Source organism: Astyanax mexicanus, chromosome 1, assembly GCF_023375975.1.
Source record: "Astyanax mexicanus isolate ESR-SI-001 chromosome 1, AstMex3_surface, whole genome shotgun sequence".
Taxonomy (NCBI): domain Eukaryota; kingdom Metazoa; phylum Chordata; class Actinopteri; order Characiformes; family Acestrorhamphidae; genus Astyanax; species Astyanax mexicanus.
In genome coordinates, this window is record NC_064408.1 from 71,309,422 (window position 1) to 71,328,047 (window position 18,626).

At 37.9% G+C, this 18,626-nt stretch overlaps 2 protein-coding genes across 3 annotated transcripts; both read left to right on the forward strand.

Moving 5' to 3' along the window:
* The first annotated feature begins 548 nt into the window (after positions 1 to 548).
* LOC111189957 (ectonucleotide pyrophosphatase/phosphodiesterase family member 5-like) lies at positions 549 to 8,292 on the forward strand. The gene is made up of 4 exons (XM_022663682.2): positions 549 to 635; positions 2,383 to 3,242; positions 3,408 to 3,584; positions 4,888 to 8,292. Exons 2-4 carry the CDS (start codon positions 2,408 to 2,410, stop codon positions 5,307 to 5,309), a joined length of 1,434 nt encoding a protein of 477 aa, XP_022519403.2. The 5' UTR covers positions 549 to 635; positions 2,383 to 2,407; the 3' UTR covers positions 5,310 to 8,292.
* Positions 549 to 18,559, forward strand: LOC103037326 (ectonucleotide pyrophosphatase/phosphodiesterase family member 5-like). 2 transcript variants are annotated; one of them, XM_049482518.1, is made up of 4 exons: positions 549 to 635; positions 13,743 to 14,602; positions 14,768 to 14,944; positions 15,475 to 18,559. In XM_049482518.1, the coding sequence occupies exons 2-4, from the start codon at positions 13,768 to 13,770 to the stop codon at positions 15,942 to 15,944; spliced, it is 1,482 nt and encodes a 493-aa protein (XP_049338475.1). In that variant the 5' UTR covers positions 549 to 635; positions 13,743 to 13,767; the 3' UTR covers positions 15,945 to 18,559. The 2 variants fall into 2 exon arrangements, with proteins under 2 accessions (XP_049338475.1, XP_022519393.2); XM_022663672.2 differs by lacking the exon at positions 549 to 635 and adding an exon at positions 11,224 to 11,326.
* The last annotated feature ends 67 nt before the right edge of the window (positions 18,560 to 18,626 follow it).

Consider the following 18,626-nt stretch of genomic DNA (forward strand, 5'->3'; position numbering starts at 1 on the left):
TTGAATGTAAATAATATATATCATAAATGATATCTTATTCTTTAGCAAAACAACAGTGCTTTTTAGCCTATATGTGGAAATATGGACGCTTCAGATTTATTTATTCATTATATTTATTAATTTGTAGTGTTTCTCAGGCAGGTATTGCTTAATTTGCGTTTCTTGACCAGCACTGTAAAAATATATATATTTATTTATTTTATTATTTTATATTTATATATTTTATATATTAATATAAAATCTACTATATATATTTGTAGTTTTTTTGTAGTTTCGTGTCAAATTTATCGCTAACCCAAATTCTGATACAAAAATATAATTTATAATTTTTTTATGACATACCGTTATTATCTAGGCTGGGTGTTTTCTGGGAGTTTATTCAGTATGTTTTTATAGCAGTAGTCTATCAGAGGGCCGTTATGACTCTACACTGCTATTTTGTCCTCGTTTAATTTTAAATATGTTGTTTATGTATTTTATTGTGCTGTTTTTGTGAACGTTAGATAAGGAGGGGCGGAACTTCCTGTGTCCTCCTCCTCCTCCTCCTCCTGCTGCTGGTGGTTCTGGTTCTGGGTTGTTTCTGCTGTAGCTGTGTGTGATCTTCAGGCTGGAGCTGCTGCTGCTGCTGTATGAAGGTAGGTAAATTAAGGAGCTGCTGCTGGTGGTTCTGGTGTTTGTTAATTTGTGGTTTTCTGGTCTCGGTGTTTGATCTCCTGTTCTGGAGATCAGCTCTACAGTAAAGATCAGCGGATACATCTGAACGCAGCCTGCAGAAGATCAGCTCCTCCTCCTCCTCCTCCTGTTCTTTACTCCATCCAGACCAGGATCAGCCTTTATTACAGAGGGCTGATCACACTGCACCCTCCAGCAGCCGAGCAGCGGGGCTGTTGGGGGAGATCTATTGTGAGGGGGGTGAAGTGCGTACCTGCGCTGCATTGCATGATGTCATCGTTTTTTCGTATGAAGATCATTTTAACGACGTAATTCACTGCTCCCCCCAATTACCAGTGTGTGTGTCTCTGCTGCTGCTGCACATGTTAACAGCCCACGCAGTGGGAGCACTGGGAGAATGCAAGGTGGCATTTCGGGTGGGACCTTACACTGACGGTGGACGATATGGTCATAAAATTATATTTCAATATTTCAGGGTATTTTTTACAATACCGGTATTCTTTGCATTAAATAAAAAAATAATGTTATATATAAGAATACACTACTTGCAATACAAAATGAGTGTTAAATTTTATTTGGCAGTATTACATTTAAGGGTATTTTGCCAGTTTCCAAAGGTATGTAAAAGCAAGTTTCTAGCACTTCTGCTGCACTGCTCATAACAACTATACCTTAAACATGGCGCTTTGGTGACATTACATGTAGTAAACACATATAACAAATAAATGATACTAAACAAATGTAATCTGTCTCTAGTAGATATTAAATGGGCAATGAAAACAGTGTGAGATTTTTGCTACAAACAGCAAAAAAGCTGTTTGTACTCTATTGGCCCATATGGCCCTAAAATTATTATGATGCTTTTATTGCTTATGATTTACACCCTACTTTACACACATATAGCACATAATTACTATTGGCAAAAAGATACTAAACATGGTATACAGCTCTGATAAAAATTAAGAGACCACTTTAATTTCTGCATCATTTTTTCTGGTTTTTCTATTGATGGGTTTATGTTTGAGTAAAATAAACATTGTTGTTTTATTTTATAATCTACAGACAACATTTCTCCCAAATTCCAAATAAATATATGGTCATTTAGAGCATTTATTTGCAGAAAATGAAAAATGGCTGAAATAACAAAAAAATTGCAGAGCTCAAATAATGCAAAGAAAACAGGTTCATATTATAAAGTTTTATGTTTTCATGCATTTTGGCATGTTCTCCTCAACCAGTCTTACACATTGCTTTTGGATAACTTTATGCCACTTCTGATGCAAAAATTCATTCCTTTTGATTAAATTCCAGAGGTTTTCAATTTGGTAAAAACAAAAAACTCATCAATTTTAAGTGGTCTCTTATTTTTTTTTTCCAGAGCTGTATACACATATATTTGTAAAGAACCATTTAATCATTAGCACATTCCTTCAAGGTCAAACAGCGAGTTTTTTGTAGTAAACAAAAAGTAATTTTAATTCCTACTGTAGTTTTGTGATACATCGTGCTAATTTTAAAAGTATCCATATTCATAGAGAGAATTAGCATTTAACCCACCAAACATCCCAACATCCAGTTATATATACCATCAGCATCACGAAGAATCTCTGAAAAATCTTATTTAAGGACTCTGGACAGGTCTAGACAGTGTGTTTGAACCCCAGCGCATTGTGTTTTGTTAACAAATATCTCTTTATTTTTCCCCTGTAGGTCTCTTCTCCCATCAAAGAGTAACATGCGAGTGTTTGTAATGAAGAGGACCTGCTTGCTGAGCTGCTTTCTAGCTCTGCTGCTTCCACTCCTTTCACGGCAGGAGGAGCACAGCAAGCTGCTGCTGGTGTCCTTTGATGGCTTCCGCTGGGACTATGTGGACAGGGTGCCCACGCCCAACTTCCACGCTCTCATGGAGGAAGGTGTGCAGGTGGAGAAGGTGGAGAACACCTACATCACCAAGACCCTCCCAAACCACTACACTCTAGTAACAGGACTGCACGCAGAGAGCCACGGCGTCGTAGCCAATGAAATGTATGACCCAGTTCTGAACCGCTCCTTCTCTATGGAGGGTCCAGAGGTGTACGACTCTCGATGGTGGGAGGAGGCTGTTCCTCTGTGGGTCACCACTCAGAAGGCTGGTCGGAGGAGCGGAGCTGCCATGTGGCCCGGATCTGACGTGGCTATCAGAGGAATCTACCCAACCCATTATGTGCCATACAATGCCTCTATGCCCTTTGAGATGAGGGTGGAGAAGCTCATCAGCTGGTTCTTGGGAACAGAGGCCATCGATTTCGGGGTTCTTTACTGGGAGGAGCCTGACGAGACTGGTCATAATGTGGGGCCAGAGAGCCCCCTTATGGATGTGGTCATCGAGGACATTGATAGAAAGCTGGGTTTCCTCAGAGAGAAGCTGAAGATATCTGGACTTTATGATAAAATCAATCTCATCGTCACCAGTGACCACGGTATGACGCAGCTATCACGCAACAAGATCATTGAGCTGGACGCCTACGTGAGTCAAGACCTCTACACATGGATAGACAAGAGCCCAGTGGTGGGAATTCTGCCTAAAGAGGGTAAGATTTAGATCAATGCAGATCCCACAGCAGTAATATAGTAATGTATCATTATAGTGCAGTAAAAGTAAGACAGCTTTTAGGTAATGTATGTAGAGATTTTTCATTAAGTATCAGACCATTGATCATAGATTACAATCTTGTCTAATTATCTTTTTTTTGCAGGTAAGTTCGAGGAGGTCTATAATTCACTGGAGAATGCAAATCCTAACATGGTTGTGTACAAGAAAGAAGACATCCCTGATTATTTTCACTACAAACACAACGCCAGGATCATGCCGATTATAATTGAGGCCAAAGAAGGATGGACAATCGTGAAGAACAGAACAGAACCCTTTATGTGTGAGTACCAGACTTCAAATGACAAAAGTTCCTTTTACTTCCATTATAGTTCCTGGTGTGCTTTTGCCAATATGTTCAGTACAGCAATTCAGTATGATCCATTCAATTTAAATATGACTGTGTTGTGTACTGTATTATTACACTTTTTATACACGCAGAACATCTCCAGGTGAGCACATAGTGAAGTTATTAATATAACTTAATTTTGGGAGATTGATCCACGCCCTTACTCTGCCACTCTCTGCCCTATTTAAATTCTTAATTCCTCTCTCGCTGCGTGTTGAACAACTTTGCGCCTCCTCCCAATCTTCCTCCTTTTTTATAAACATTTTAAATACTATTTAGAAATGTTGTATTGTACAATTGTGAAGAATGCTTAGAACCATGGCTATGTTTTTCTGTAGGGAGAAAAATTAACCAGCTTGTTTAGCTAAAGGGATTATACCAATGCATTGGGGCCAGATTTATACAGCTTTCCTATAAAAAAAACAAAAAACATACAGTCTTAATTAATTATGCAGTATAGCCTTTAAGAATTTCACAGCTTATTATTTACAATACAAGAAAGACCTAATTTCGCAATTAACAAATGCAAATACATTATTAAACTAAGCAACCAGAATATGTGTAAACAGGAAAAAAAAAATCCACTGTAGAAATAAATAAAAATGAATAAATTAAAAAACATTGTTTAAAAACAATCCACACTTCAACTTATACAGCACCTACAACCTACAGCAATTGTAAGGCTCTCATAAGGTTATTAATATTTAAGGTTAAATAATGTAATGACATTTTGTTTATTTATTTTCCCAGCCTTAGATTGGCCAAATATTTTTGTTTGCAACCGAAATATGTATAACCCCTGGATATGGAGTGTTAGATGATATTTCTTATTTAAGGCAGAAACTTGTTATTAATTACTAGATAGTATTTAGATATTATATTTCAGTAAGTGAAATCACAAATGGTTACATAAGGTATTTTGTGGCTGGATTTGAAACATATGACTTATCTTGACTTTTCTGTTGGCCTCATTTACATTATCATCCCTGTTTGCATTGTGATTTGAATGACATGCTAAGTTTTATAGAGGAAATTCACTTGATTTATAGTGTAGTATGTGTTATACTACACTATAAATCAAGTGAATTTCCTCTATAAAACTTAGCATGTCATTCAAATCACAATGCAAACAGGGATTATAATAAAGTAAACCGTTATACAAAAATGTAGACTAAAAACTGTTATCTATCCTATGTTTGGTTGATGCTGGATATTGTGTTTATTTTCTTCTTCGCAGTGGGAAACCATGGCTATGATAACCACTTACGCAGCATGCACCCGGTGTTTGTCGCCCGTGGACCCTCGTTCCGCACTGGCTATAACAAGACGGCCATGCGCTCTGTTGACCTCTACCCTCTCATGTGTTACATTCTCGGTGTTCAGCCGCTGCCCAACAATGGCTCTCTGGCGAGTGTACAGGATCTCCTGGTGGAAAAACCGACCCCCAGACCAACACTGCCGTCTGTACCCAATGAACCCTCCTACGCCTGGGTCGTTGGCTCACTCCTGGGCGCCGCCCTGGTGGTCGGGTTCCTCGTGCCCTTTATAAAGCAGGTGACGCAGAGGCAGCTTCCACCACTGCCCCTCAGCAACCAGGAGATATCACAGCCCTTACTGCAGGAAAAATATACACCTTTAATGACATTACCACATCTTTGATTCTGATTGTTTATTTTGATATGTCTGAATTGAAGCTTGCAGTACTACTCTTTTAACGTTTCTTAAGGTGAAGCTCTTGAAGCATGTAGCATTGATCCTGTCTCTCTCTGGTGCTTCAGAACCTGTTTCCAAATCCAGTTGATTCTATTTAACATCTGATCCCTATGATCCAAATTTAAATTAAAGGCAAGGTTGCTTTAATTCATGTACCAGTTAAATAGGGCAAAACTGCCAAATTAAATCACCACCGCTGATGCCATGCCAAGGCATAACAAATCAAGCAATATGAAGAGAGAAAATACAGGCAATACAGAACAAGCATTAGATTTATAGCTTTCCTGACTGACTGCATTTTCTGAATTCCTGTGGCCTATATACAACCCCAAATCAGAAAAAGGTTAAGATAGGTTGAGATAGCATGTAAAGCGCAAATAAAAAGTAAGTACAGTGTTTCTCACTTACTTTGGTTTTGATTGTGGACATTATGATCTCAAGATATTTTGTGTAGTACATCTATTCCTGCATTTCAGGCCTACAACACATCCCAAAAAAGTTGGAACATGATGATGGCTTTCAAAATAATCATGTCAACATTGATTATAATGTTGATTATAATAGTGATTTGTTTAAAAACAATGTCCTTAAAGAAAGCCTGGAAGGGATAAGCTTATTTCTCCCTCTAATGTGCATAATATCATTAAACATTTAAGCAATCTGGAAGAATTTTAGTGCTTAAAGGGCAGGAGCACAAGCCTAAGCTTAACACTCGTGATCTCCAAGCCCTCGGAATTGCAGAATTGCATTAAGAACAATAATATGTGTAAATACTGCTTAATACTACAGAGAGGGAGTCAACTCCTTTGGGCTCAGAGGCATCTGAAATGGACCATCAGACAGTGTAAACATGTATTGTAGTATAATATCAAATTGGTATTCCAGATCTTTTTTGGAAGAAATGGATGCTATGTTCTCTGCATCAAAGATTATAAAGACCACCCTGACCTGCGTCTGTCATGGTACGAGGGTGTGTCAGTGCACTTCTGTGATGCAGCATTAAAGTAGAAATGTACTTAGAGATCTTGAAGTAACATATGCTGCCTTCAAGACAACATCTTTTTAGTTCAGGTCCATGCAATTTTCAACAACACAATGCAAAAACACATACTGCACACACTACAAAGGCATGTATGTAAAATAAATGAAATGCAGGAATAGATGTATATTAACAAATGAAATGAAGGTCAGCAGAAAAAACATAAAATAGCTTACATTCTTACTGTCTGAAATTAAATACATTTAAAGTTATTGTAAGAAACACTGCATTAAAAAAAGACTCAGCTTTTCTGATTTGGGGTCGTAGTTCAAAAAAGGGAAAACACCGCATAGTCCTAACCTTTACGATTTTAGAAATGTAATTTCTTTCTTTCTTTTTTTTTATAGAAAGGCAGTGTTTGTCTAATTTAAGTCATTAATGAATGTTTAAAAAATATCCATTCTCTGTTAAGTTTTTGGACTGAACCTTTTGAGGGATATTTGTATCTTTTATTAATTAGATGCTTTTATACTGTGTTTTCTTTATTAAGATTTTCTTGAACAAGTGAAGTGCAATGACTACATGCTTTAATGTTTTGTTTGTGAAACTGGCAGAGTAATGTTTTATGTTGTTTACATGATGTAGGTAGTTAATAAGCTGCCTCTGTGTTGCACTAAGATCAACGTAAGCTAATCAGGATTTGTAGAAATGAAAGAGAATAAGGAGAACAAAGTGGTTTTAGAACGGCTGCATTTTGCACAGCATTTTCCCATGTGTTTAATCTTTTTTTAAAAAAGGCTACGTGCCAAAAGTCTTTAGCTACTAATCTGGGAAACTCTGGGTACAAACTAGTGGCAGAGCAGTAGATTCCTTTGATTTTCTAATTTCAGATTCAGAACTTTGCATATGAGGCCCCAACTGGGCAGAACCACTGTGATCTATCTTCTACAGGTACCAAAACAAAGAAAAAGAACTTATGAAGTATTTAACATAGTCTTTGGTGTAGATGTTACTGGTAGGATACATAGTTATGCATCATTTTGCTTGCAATCTTACGCTTTTATGGTGTGGCTAAAAATGCCTTTTAATTTAAAAGAAAAAAAATGTTTATCTTAATTATAATGTAGTGCTTAAAGTGTGAAAAGACTAAAACTATTATTTAACTTGTGTCTCATGTTCTAGATTTTAAGTAAAGACTTGAATGTGCAATTGCACATCTTCATTTGTCTGGTGTTCTACTGGTGTAAAAACAGAATGAGAAGCAAGTACATGGTAAATAGGTACAAGGTTAAACAATTTACTGGAGAAGTGTTGTGGCCTTATAATATTGCTGATTTATTCAGATGCCACATTTAACTTTATAGCTTTCTAACTAAGTACTAACTCAGGCCTATAGAGGAGGAGCAGAAAAGGTGTGAAGGCATGCATCTGACCACCAGCAGCTTTGCTGACAAGTGTCAAGAGGCAACTTCATTACTTTTACATGGCATCCAGATCAATGTCTTTTTTTGTCAACTTTTGTCAACTTTTAAATTGTTTTATTCATTTTTGTTGTTGTGTAGATATAAAGGTAATATATAAAAAAATATTTATCATAGCAAAAAATGATTCAAGTGAAGACATCCAGTAATAATTTAAGTAGTGATTTTATGTATGCCAATAGGTTGAGAAAACAACACTGCTTGTAGCTATTATTCAGTACATGGTTAGGTTGTTTTGTTATCTTTAGGTTAAACATTAATACAACTTACTTTAGTGAAATCAGAAGGGAAGCTGCTGGTGGAACAACTTTGTGCAGGAGGTATGTTGCAGAAAACTGAAACATGTGATGTAAATGTCACTCGATGCAGTATAGATTATCCGATATCAGCTGAAATGCATTCACTGTTTAAGTTTGCATACTGATGAGTCAAGTATTTCCTTTGTTTTAATTAAAATTTGGTATTGAAATTGTGTCGCATTGGCTATTTTGTTATGTCCTCCTCTTCTTCTCTGTTGTTTAAAATGTGGTGGAGACCAAGTAGGCTTTAATTATATACTCAATCACATCAGCTTCTCATTTCTCAGTTTAAAAGGGCATCATCATTAAAATTGGAGGGACTGGTGCATGTGCATGTATCTGCATGTATGTGTACTATCTGCAAATATTTCTGTGCATGTATCTGAAGATTTTTCTACAATTTAAACTATTTTAGTATTATGGTTACTAAAATACTGAAGGTCACTGAATGAAGTGTGTGCTATTTGGTGCAAAAGTTAGATTTTGGTAAAGCTATCTGTGTAGTTTTGGTTGCAATGCTTCATTTTGCAGTATAAATGAGGTATTTTGCTGTTTGTGTGTGTGGTTTTGTCAATTGTGTCAAATATTTTGATAAAACCAGCCTAGTGTACAAAACTGTGTATTAGCAACTGGAAAAAAAATGTAATTCAATTATTATTTTTCTGGAACATAACAATCTATATTTGTAGAACAAAAAATAAAATTTCACAACAGTGTTAAGAGATTAAGGGAGAAATAGCCCACCTCCGTTCATCCCCAGACTCCAAGCGTCCCCATCCTGAAATTATGTCATGAGAAGTCGACTCACTCTCACAAACTAATAGGTAGGATGGGGGTACAAATTGCAAACAGCACCGGAGAGCGGGTTGTTTGGATTTTAGCATAGCTAGCTAACTTTCCTGCTGTCCATTCGTCTCGCCCTCCTCAGGGTTGCCAGGTCCAACAAAAAAATCCAGCCCAAACTCAGTCTTAATCCCGCCCTTTAAAAGCTTAAACTAGCCCAAATATCTGTCTGTCACACGTTTGAAGCAAATGGCAAAACAACTATGAGTGTAGGACTTAGTATCGAGCAACTGTGGACAACTGTGAATTTGAGAGAAAAAACTAGCCGAAAGGGAGAAAAATGAATCTCGAGAGCGATATTTTGTTCAGCCAACACGATTCCCTTTTTTTTAGCTGGTGAGTTTCACATTTGTGCTCACGAAAAGTAAATTTACACACACAAAATGTAAAAACACTGACTTTTGACATTGATGTGATGCCATAGAGCCCCCTGAATTCTACCTCTTACTGCAGAAGCGCCTTCTGACTATGTCAATTAGAATGCTTAAAAGCGTCAAAAAATATAAACACACAGACCAACTAACCGACTCATATTCTTTAGTACTAATTTAACTACCTGCATGCACACTTTCAGCCATCTACATGAAACCAGTCGCCAGAAATCTCCAACTGAAAACAGCCTGTTTTTTCACATTGTTTACATGGGGAACACGCCTCCCCAATAAAATAGCCTTATAAAATATTATTAGTATGTAAAATAACATCATATTAGATTATAGAAACTTCACTTACTATCACAGCATCCACAATACAGCTCTGAACCGCAGATAAAATATCCATAAAGTCCTTTATTCGCCTGCTCACTCCTCCTCACAAACATGCGTTTAGTTTTAGCGCAACCGCAAGGTAATATTCTCAAGCTAGCGACCACGCAATGTAATGTTTTCACGTAAAGTTGTACGTGAATCCAAAGCTAAGGATGTCCTCTTCTAGATTCTGTGTTTTTTATTTGTCTACAATCCACTACTTTTCTTGAGTGATCGTCTTTTGAACCAATGGCGTGAGCGCTGGAATACGTTGGTGTTGAGAGGTGTCAAATCAAATCAGGTCATAGCCTTTCTCCAGCGTCACAAAAGTGATTGACACTTATTTCAACCAATAGTCCACCCTTAGACGAAAGCACTGATACGTAATATGCCGTGATTGGTCTCCTAATGGCTGGGGGAGGGGCATGCTAAACCGTCACCACGTGTTGCGCTGTCACCAAAAAAAAAAACGCTCTCCAAACTCCAAACTCCATAGCGCACTCAGCGCGCAAACATGTGATTTTATGTGTCATTTCATCAAAAAATATTAATATTACTCTGAAATGGACTTACATTAATTTATTTTATCACAAACAAACAAAAAAACATTAAACTTTTGTTGTATAGAGACAGATTTACCTTTGTATCAGATTAGGGGCGCTCTGGAGAGGTTTTGAAGCCTTTGGAGATGCCTGGTGGACACCTAATATAATGCTATGTAGCTTCTCACTGCTTTCATGTAATTTCAAATTTTGTAATTTGTTTGTCAAGATCCTAATAAACCAGGAAATGTAGAGAATGATTGACTATTCATCACCAACCTCCATACACACATTATAAACTGCAAATATAACAGGCGCTTTTTTTCCCCTCTGTATTTAATTTTCTCAAATAGAACCTAAACAATGAAAATTCCCTCTTGGAAGTGAATTACTGTTTTGTCACAAGTGTCTACTTCAGTTTAAGCCCTGAATGGTCACTGTGCTATATGTAAAACTTAAGATATCCAGTGTGATAGCATAGTAGTGCAAATTGCATGAAAATGATCAAAAAAATGGAAGGGTTAATGGTGCAAAAATAGCGATTTCTTTGATCACTATAGCATTGTAAGCCTGTGGCTTGGGCTAAAAGCTCATTTCAGAATGCTGGGGCAGCTGCAGGTGATGATTTTATGAAAATAGCTAAATGAATAATTGAAATCCCATAAATTGTGTTATTTACTTAAAATAATAATTCAACTTAACTGGGTAACACTGCGGACATGAAAAAATTCTAGGCCCACATCAATGTGTAGAAAAGGTTTATTTTACAGTGATGGTTAAGATTTCTCTGTATGGGTGTAAAAATGTGTTCAGCGTAAAAGAAGTGTATTATTACATACTGTTTGTGTGAAATCTAAACAGCTATGCTGTTATACTGATACTGACCCTGTAAGAGGCGAGAATGAGCTTCCATATGTTACAGTTATCAGGGAATGTGTGTGTGAGGGAGGGGCGGAACTTCCTGTGTCCTCCTCCTCCTCCTCCTCCTGCTGCTGGTGGTTCTGGTTCTGGGTTGTTTCTGCTGTAGCTGTGTGTGATCTTCAGGCTGGAGCTGCTGCTGCTGCTGTATGAAGGTAGGTAAATTAAGGAGCTGCTGCTGGTGGTTCTGGTGTTTGTTAGTTTGTGGTTTTCTGGTCTCGGTGTTTGATCTCCTGTTCTGGAGATCAGCTCTACAGTAAAGATCAGCGGATACATCTGAACCCAGCCTGCAGAAGATCAGCTCCTCCTCCTCCTCCTCCTGTTCTTTACTCCATCCAGACCAGGATCAGCCTTTATTACAGAGGGCTGATCACACTGCACCCTCCAGCAGCCGAGCAGCGGGGCTGTTGGGGGAGATCTATTGTGAGGGGGGGTGAAGTGCGTACCTGCGCTGCATTGCATGATGTCATCGTTTTTTCGTATGAAGATCATTTTAACGACGTAATTCACTGCTCCCCCCAATTACCAGTGTGTGCAGTGTGTGTGTGTGTGTGTGTGTATCTGCTGCACGACCACTGTCATAGTGCTTTATTACAGCTACTCTATTTACATGAGAAACAAATGCACCTGTTAACAGCGCGCGCACTGGCAACACTGGTGCATTAGCACGAGACCTCTGGAAAAAACAGCTCTGGAATCAGTTTCTCTGATTGTGCTATTTATAGGTTTATGTTTAAGTAAAACGAACAACATTTCTCCCAAATTCGAAATAAAAATATTGTCATTTATAGCACTTATTTGCAGAAAATGAGAAATGGCTGAAATAACAAAAAAGATGCAGAGCTTTCAGACCTCAAATAATGCAAAAAAAACAAAAAAAAAACAAGTTCATATTCATTCAGTTTTAAAAGTTTAGAAATCAATATTTGGTAGAATAATCACAGTTTTCATGCATCTTGGCATGTTCTCCTCCACCAGTTTTACACAATGCTTTTGGATAACTTTTGATCATCCATTTTCCTCTTGATTATATTCCAGACGTTTTTAATTTGGTACAATCAAAGAAACCAATTTTTTAGTGGTCTCTTATTTTTTTCCAGAGCTGTTGTTCATTTCAATCTTCCATCTGTGCTGACATTAGAACAGCATAAATTAAGCAATTAATGACCACCTCTTATTGATTGTCTGGTTGCTTGCATCATATTATACTCTTCACAAAAAGTGTTTAGTGTGTTGTCAAAAGGTTGTTTGCTTTGTAGCAATAATTGAACCCATGTAATACCATATAGAATAAATTTTAAAAGGAGAATAGCCCAGTCATCAGGTTGTGACCAGCAGCACAATCACTGGTTTATTATTCAGTTATTTATTATTCATAGTATCAATTAAATATTAAAATGTTTCTTGAGTTTCTTGAACTGTCATGGGTCTCACCTGTTGCCTTTAAACTGTATTGGCAAATTATAATGCAACTATAAGTAAGGGTGTGCCACATCATATCATGTACACAATAATTTGTACCAATTGAACAAATCCATATCGTTATAATAGCAATATTTTGTCTATTAAATGCAGTCTATTTTGCTATTAATTGTGAAGCTTTAAGGGTATTTTTGTATAATTGTTTGTTTGTAGTTTATGTGCATGTGGTAATCCCCAACCCAATTATTTTTATGCTTTGCTATTTTAGCATTATTTAATTCAATTTGCTAAGTTATTGTGGTTTGTTTTAGTTTACAAAACAGACAAAAGTTTACACATTGTTTACACTGAATTTAAAAAAAATGTATGCCATACATTTTTTTTTACATTGATTTTGTTTCAGTAGTATTTTTTTAAAATCAATAAAATATTTTAGTGTTTAAGAACTTGAAATATTGTGATACTATTTTAGTGCCCATCATTAACAATAAGTAGCTTTTAAATTATGATTTAATATACTGAAGGACAAAAACTGCACATCCAGGCTTCGTTCATGTCAGTGCTGTGGAATCTGAACTCTGAAAGTTCTAAACAAACAGCACCCTTTGTTACAATAAAACATTTTAAAAACACTAAAATAGATTAAGAAACATAATATTGAGATATATCAGTGCAGAATGAGAAGAAGGTCAGCATCACACACCTAGGAAATTACAAAATGAACAACAATTACAAAATGCATAACTCAGTTAAGATCAGCATTAATGAATTCACCATCATAAAAATAATAAAATGTGAAAAGCACTGCTAAGAAACATAAAACATGTTTCTTTGTGTCCTTAACTTTGCCAAGTGCAATTTATTTACTTACAAGCCTTTTTAAATCATTTTGTGGCATTTTGTTCTGATACATTAGCTAAAAAGCAGAATAAGAACATGACAAACATGGTGGTGGTGGTTTAATAGTGTGAGAATGCTTTAGCTGACTGCTTTTGCTTGGCACATTTTATCATTTTTCTTTAATTTTTTTTTTCATTTCTTTAATCTTGTTCTGCAATGTGTTTCTTTGTGTCCTTCTGATATGCAAGGAGGTTCAGGAGGGAAACTAACGCTGTTCCTGTATGTCATAAATGTTTGTTTCTCCCGTAGGTCTCTTCTCCCATCAAAGAGTAACATGCGAGTGTTTGTAATGAAGAGGACCTGCTTGCTGAGCTGCTTTCTAGCTCTGCTGCTTCCACTCCTTTCACGGCAGGAGGAGCACAGCAAGCTGCTGCTGGTGTCCTTTGATGGCTTCCGCTGGGACTATGTGGACAGGGTGCCCACGCCCAACTTCCACGCTCTCATGGAGGAAGGTGTGCAGGTGGAGAAGGTGGAGAACACCTACATCACCAAGACCCTCCCAAACCACTACACTCTAGTAACAGGACTGCACGCAGAGAGCCACGGCGTCGTAGCCAATGAAATGTATGACCCAGTTCTGAACCGCTCCTTCTCTATGGAGGGTCCAGAGGTGTACGACTCTCGATGGTGGGAGGAGGCTGTTCCTCTGTGGGTCACCACTCAGAAGGCTGGTCGGAGGAGCGGAGCTGCCATGTGGCCCGGATCTGACGTGGCTATCAGAGGAATCTACCCAACCCATTATGTGCCATACAATGCCTCTATGCCCTTTGAGATGAGGGTGGAGAAGCTCATCAGCTGGTTCTTGGGAACAGAGGCCATCGATTTCGGGGTTCTTTACTGGGAGGAGCCTGACGAGACTGGTCATAATGTGGGGCCAGAGAGCCCCCTTATGGATGTGGTCATCGAGGACATTGATAGAAAGCTGGGTTTCCTCAGAGAGAAGCTGAAGATATCTGGACTTTATGATAAAATCAATCTCATCGTCACCAGTGACCACGGTATGACGCAGCTATCACGCAACAAGATCATTGAGCTGGACGCCTACGTGAGTCAAGACCTCTACACATGGATAGACAAGAGCCCAGTGGTGGGAATTCTGCCTAAAGAGGGTAAGATTTAGATCAATGCAGATCCCACAGCAGTAATATAGTAATGTATCATTATAGTGCAGTAAAAGTAAGACAGCTTTTAGGTAATGTATGTAGAGATTTTTCATTAAGTATCAGACCATTGATCATAGATTACAATCTTGTCTAATTATCTTTTTTTTGCAGGTAAGTTCGAGGAGGTCTATAATTCACTGGAGAATGCAAATCCTAACATGGTCGTGTACAAGAAAGAAGACATCCCTGATTATTTTCACTACAAACACAACGCCAGGATCATGCCGATTATAATTGAGGCCAAAGAAGGATGGACAATCGTGAAGAACAGAACAGAACCCTTTATGAGTGAGCAACATAAATTTTATTATTCCAAAATCCTACAATTTTTTTGATACAAAACCCTGAATGCAACCTATTTGAGGCCATGTAATGGACATTTTATTGCAAAGTGTCTGTTTTAGAATATAATAGATTAACTTTTATACACATACTCTTAAAAAGGGTTCTTTAGTAGATTTAGTAGCAGCTTAAAGAACCATCTGAATGTCTAGTTAAAGGGTTTTTCAGACAATCTAAGAGTGGAAGAATGTGTTCTTAAAAGTTATATATAGCACTAAAATGTTTCTACTATTGTTTATATATATTTAGTTAAATAAATTAATCAATCTATTAACATGCAATCCTTATTTTCTGTGCAGCCAAGAAACATAAAAGCAACAGATGTTAAATACTCCAATAGAAGTCATTATCCCTAAGCGTAGACTGTATAGCTGGTAGCATCACTATGTAAAATTCTGTGTGGAAGGTGTGTGCGAGTATGTAATGTATGATTGATGCAGACCGTGCTGAATATTGTGTTGATTTCCTTTTCGCAGTGGGCAACCATGGCTATGATAACCACTTACGCAGCATGCACCCGGTGTTTGTCGCCCGTGGACCCTCGTTCCGCACTGGCTACACAAAGACCGCCATGCGCTCTGTTGACCTCTACCCTCTCATGTGTTACATTCTCGGTGTTCAGCCGCTGCCCAACAATGGCTCTCTGGCGAGTGTACGGAATCTCCTGGCGGAAAAACCGACCCCCAGACCAACACTGCCGTCTGTACCCAATGATCCCTCCTACGCCTGGGCCTTAGGCTTATTTCTGGGCGCCGCCCTGGTGGTTGGGTTCCTTGTGCCTTTTGTAAAGCAGGTGACACAGAGGCAGCTTCCACCACTGCCCCTCAGCAACCAGGAGATATCACAGCCCTTACTGCAGGAAGACCACAAAGTTGCTTTAATTCATGTACCAGTCAAACATGGCCTGAGTGCCAAATCAAATCAGTACTACTGGTGCCATGCCTAGGCTTAATAAATCAATCTATTTGTGGACAAAAGTTACAGGAAAAGAAATACAAGAACAATGACCCAGTTAAAGATGTCCAAGCTGACTTTGATTTAATTTTCAGTTTCTGAATTCTTGTGGCCTATATATTTCAAGAAAGGGAAAAAAACTACGAGGTATTAATCTTCACAAAATCAGATTCAGAAATATAATCATTTTAGGGATGCCTTAATATTAAAATACACTGCTCAAAAAACTAAAGGGAACACTAAAATGACACATTCTAGAGCTCAATGAATAAAATATTCCGGCTGAAAATTTATTTATTACATACAGGAAACCGTTGAGAACAAAATAACAAAAATGATCAATGTAAATAAAAAAAATATTATCTCATGGGGGTCTGGATTTGGAATCATTCTCAACATCAAAGTGGAAAATCAAATGACATGCAGATCCAACTTCCTTAAGACAAAATGAGGCTCAGTAGTGTGTGTGGCCTCCACGAGCCTGTAAAGCCTCCCTACAACATGATCTCACAGATGTGCTGGATTGGACTCAGGTCTGGGGAATGGGCGAGCCAGTCCATAGCATCAATGCCTTCATCATGCAGCAAATGCTGACACACTCTAGCCACATGAGGTCTAACATTGTCCTGCAACAGAAGGACGCCAGGGCCAACCGCACCAGCATATGGTCTCACAATGGGTCTGAGGATCTCATTCCCGGTACCTAACGGCAGTCAGGCTACCTCTGGCTAGCACATGGAAAGTAAAGAAATGCGTCCCCACACCATTACTGATCATTACTGGTCATGCTGGAGGATGTTCCAGGCAGCAGACTGTTCTCCACGGCATCTCCACACTCATGTCATGTCTCTTCCTTGCACAAAGGAGGAGGTAGCAGTGCTGCTGTTGGTTGTTGCCCTCCTATGACCCCCTCCATTTCTCCTGGTATCTACTCCATGCTCTGGACACTGTGCTAACAGACAGCAAACCTTCCTGACACAGCTCACATTGATGTGCCATCCTGGATGAGCTGCACTACCTGAGCAACTTCTGTGGGTTGTAGACAGCGCCTCATGCAACCTCTATGGTGAGAGAACTAACAAAATAAAAAAAGTGACAAAAACATCAGCCAGAAAGGATGAGAACAGAGAAAAGGTCTGTGGTCACCACCTGCAAAACCACTCCTTTATAGGGGGTTGTCTTGCTAATTGCTCCTCATTTCTACCTGTTGTCTGTTTCATTTGCACAACAGCAGGTGAAATTGATAAACAACACAATGGAACTCAAAGTCAACCACACTTCTGTGAAATCAACCTGTCCAGGTAGAAAGCAACACTTATTGTTAAAGTGTTCCCTTCATTTTTTGAGCAGTATATTTGAACGGATTGGGTAGTAGCTATTTAATACCAATCCAGTTCTGAGACATTTAACCCCGGTGCCACCTGATGCTCTCAAGGCACCGTTAGCAGACATTACTGCAGAGCCTGCAGTACTGAGGAGAGTTTTCAGAAGGTAAATGAGAAAGATCGGTGTGTAACTTTTTTATAATAGAATAGTAAAACATATCTGGAAACATTTAAAACAATAATACAAACACTCAGTATTACCAGTGAGATAACAGTGCACCTTAAAAATCTAATTATTTTCCTTCAGTATTTATTAGCAGCTCGTACTACATACTCTGTGTGGTTGCACTGTTTAAACACATAGAACGGTTAAATGGGATTAGTATTGGCTGATCCTCTGCATTAAAAGACTTTGGTCAGAGTGGGACTTCCCCAATTCTGTTTTTTTTTTTTTCTTAAGGTCAGTACTAAATGTTTGAGGGGGAAAAAAGGTCCATTCTCTGTTAAGTTTTTGGACTGAACCTTTTGAGGGATATTTGTATCTTTTATTATTTAGATGCTTTTATACTGTGTTTTCTTTATTAAGATTTTCTTGAACAAGTGAAGTGCAATGACTACATGCTTTAATGTTTTGTTTGTGAAACTGGCAGAGTAATGTTTTATGTTGTTTACATGATGTAGGTAGTTAATAAGCTGCCTCTGTGTTGCACTAAGATCAACATAAGCTAATCAGGATTTGTAGAAATGAAAGAGAATAAGAACAAAGTGGTTTTAGAACGGCTGCATTTTGCACAGCATTTTCCCATGTGTTTAATCTTTTTTTAAAAAAGGCTACGTGCCAAAAGTCTTTAGCTACTAATCTGGGAAACTCTGGGTACAAACTAGTGGCAGAGCAGTAGATTCCTTTGATTTTCTAATTTCAGATTCAGAACTTTGCATATGAGGCCCCAACTGGGCAGAACCACTGTGATCTATCTTCTACAGGTACCAAAACAAAGAAAAAGAACTTATGAAGTATTTAACATAGTCTTTGGTGTAGATGTTACTGGTAGGATACATAGTTATGCATCATTTTGCTTGCAATCTTACGCTTTTATGGTGTGGCTTAGTTTAAAGGCCTTTAATTTAAGAGAGGAAAAAAAACAATTAGATGACTAAATTAAGTGTTTTTAATTAAGAATTAAGTGTTTCTTTATAAATGTAGTGTTTAAACTGTGAAAAGACTGTAACTATGATTTTTACTGGTGTTCTACCTTTTTATTAAAGACTTGTGCAAGTGGCACATTTCTCCTTTGTCTGGTGTTCTACTGATGTACAACTGTCAATAATTAAGGATCACCCAATTAGGG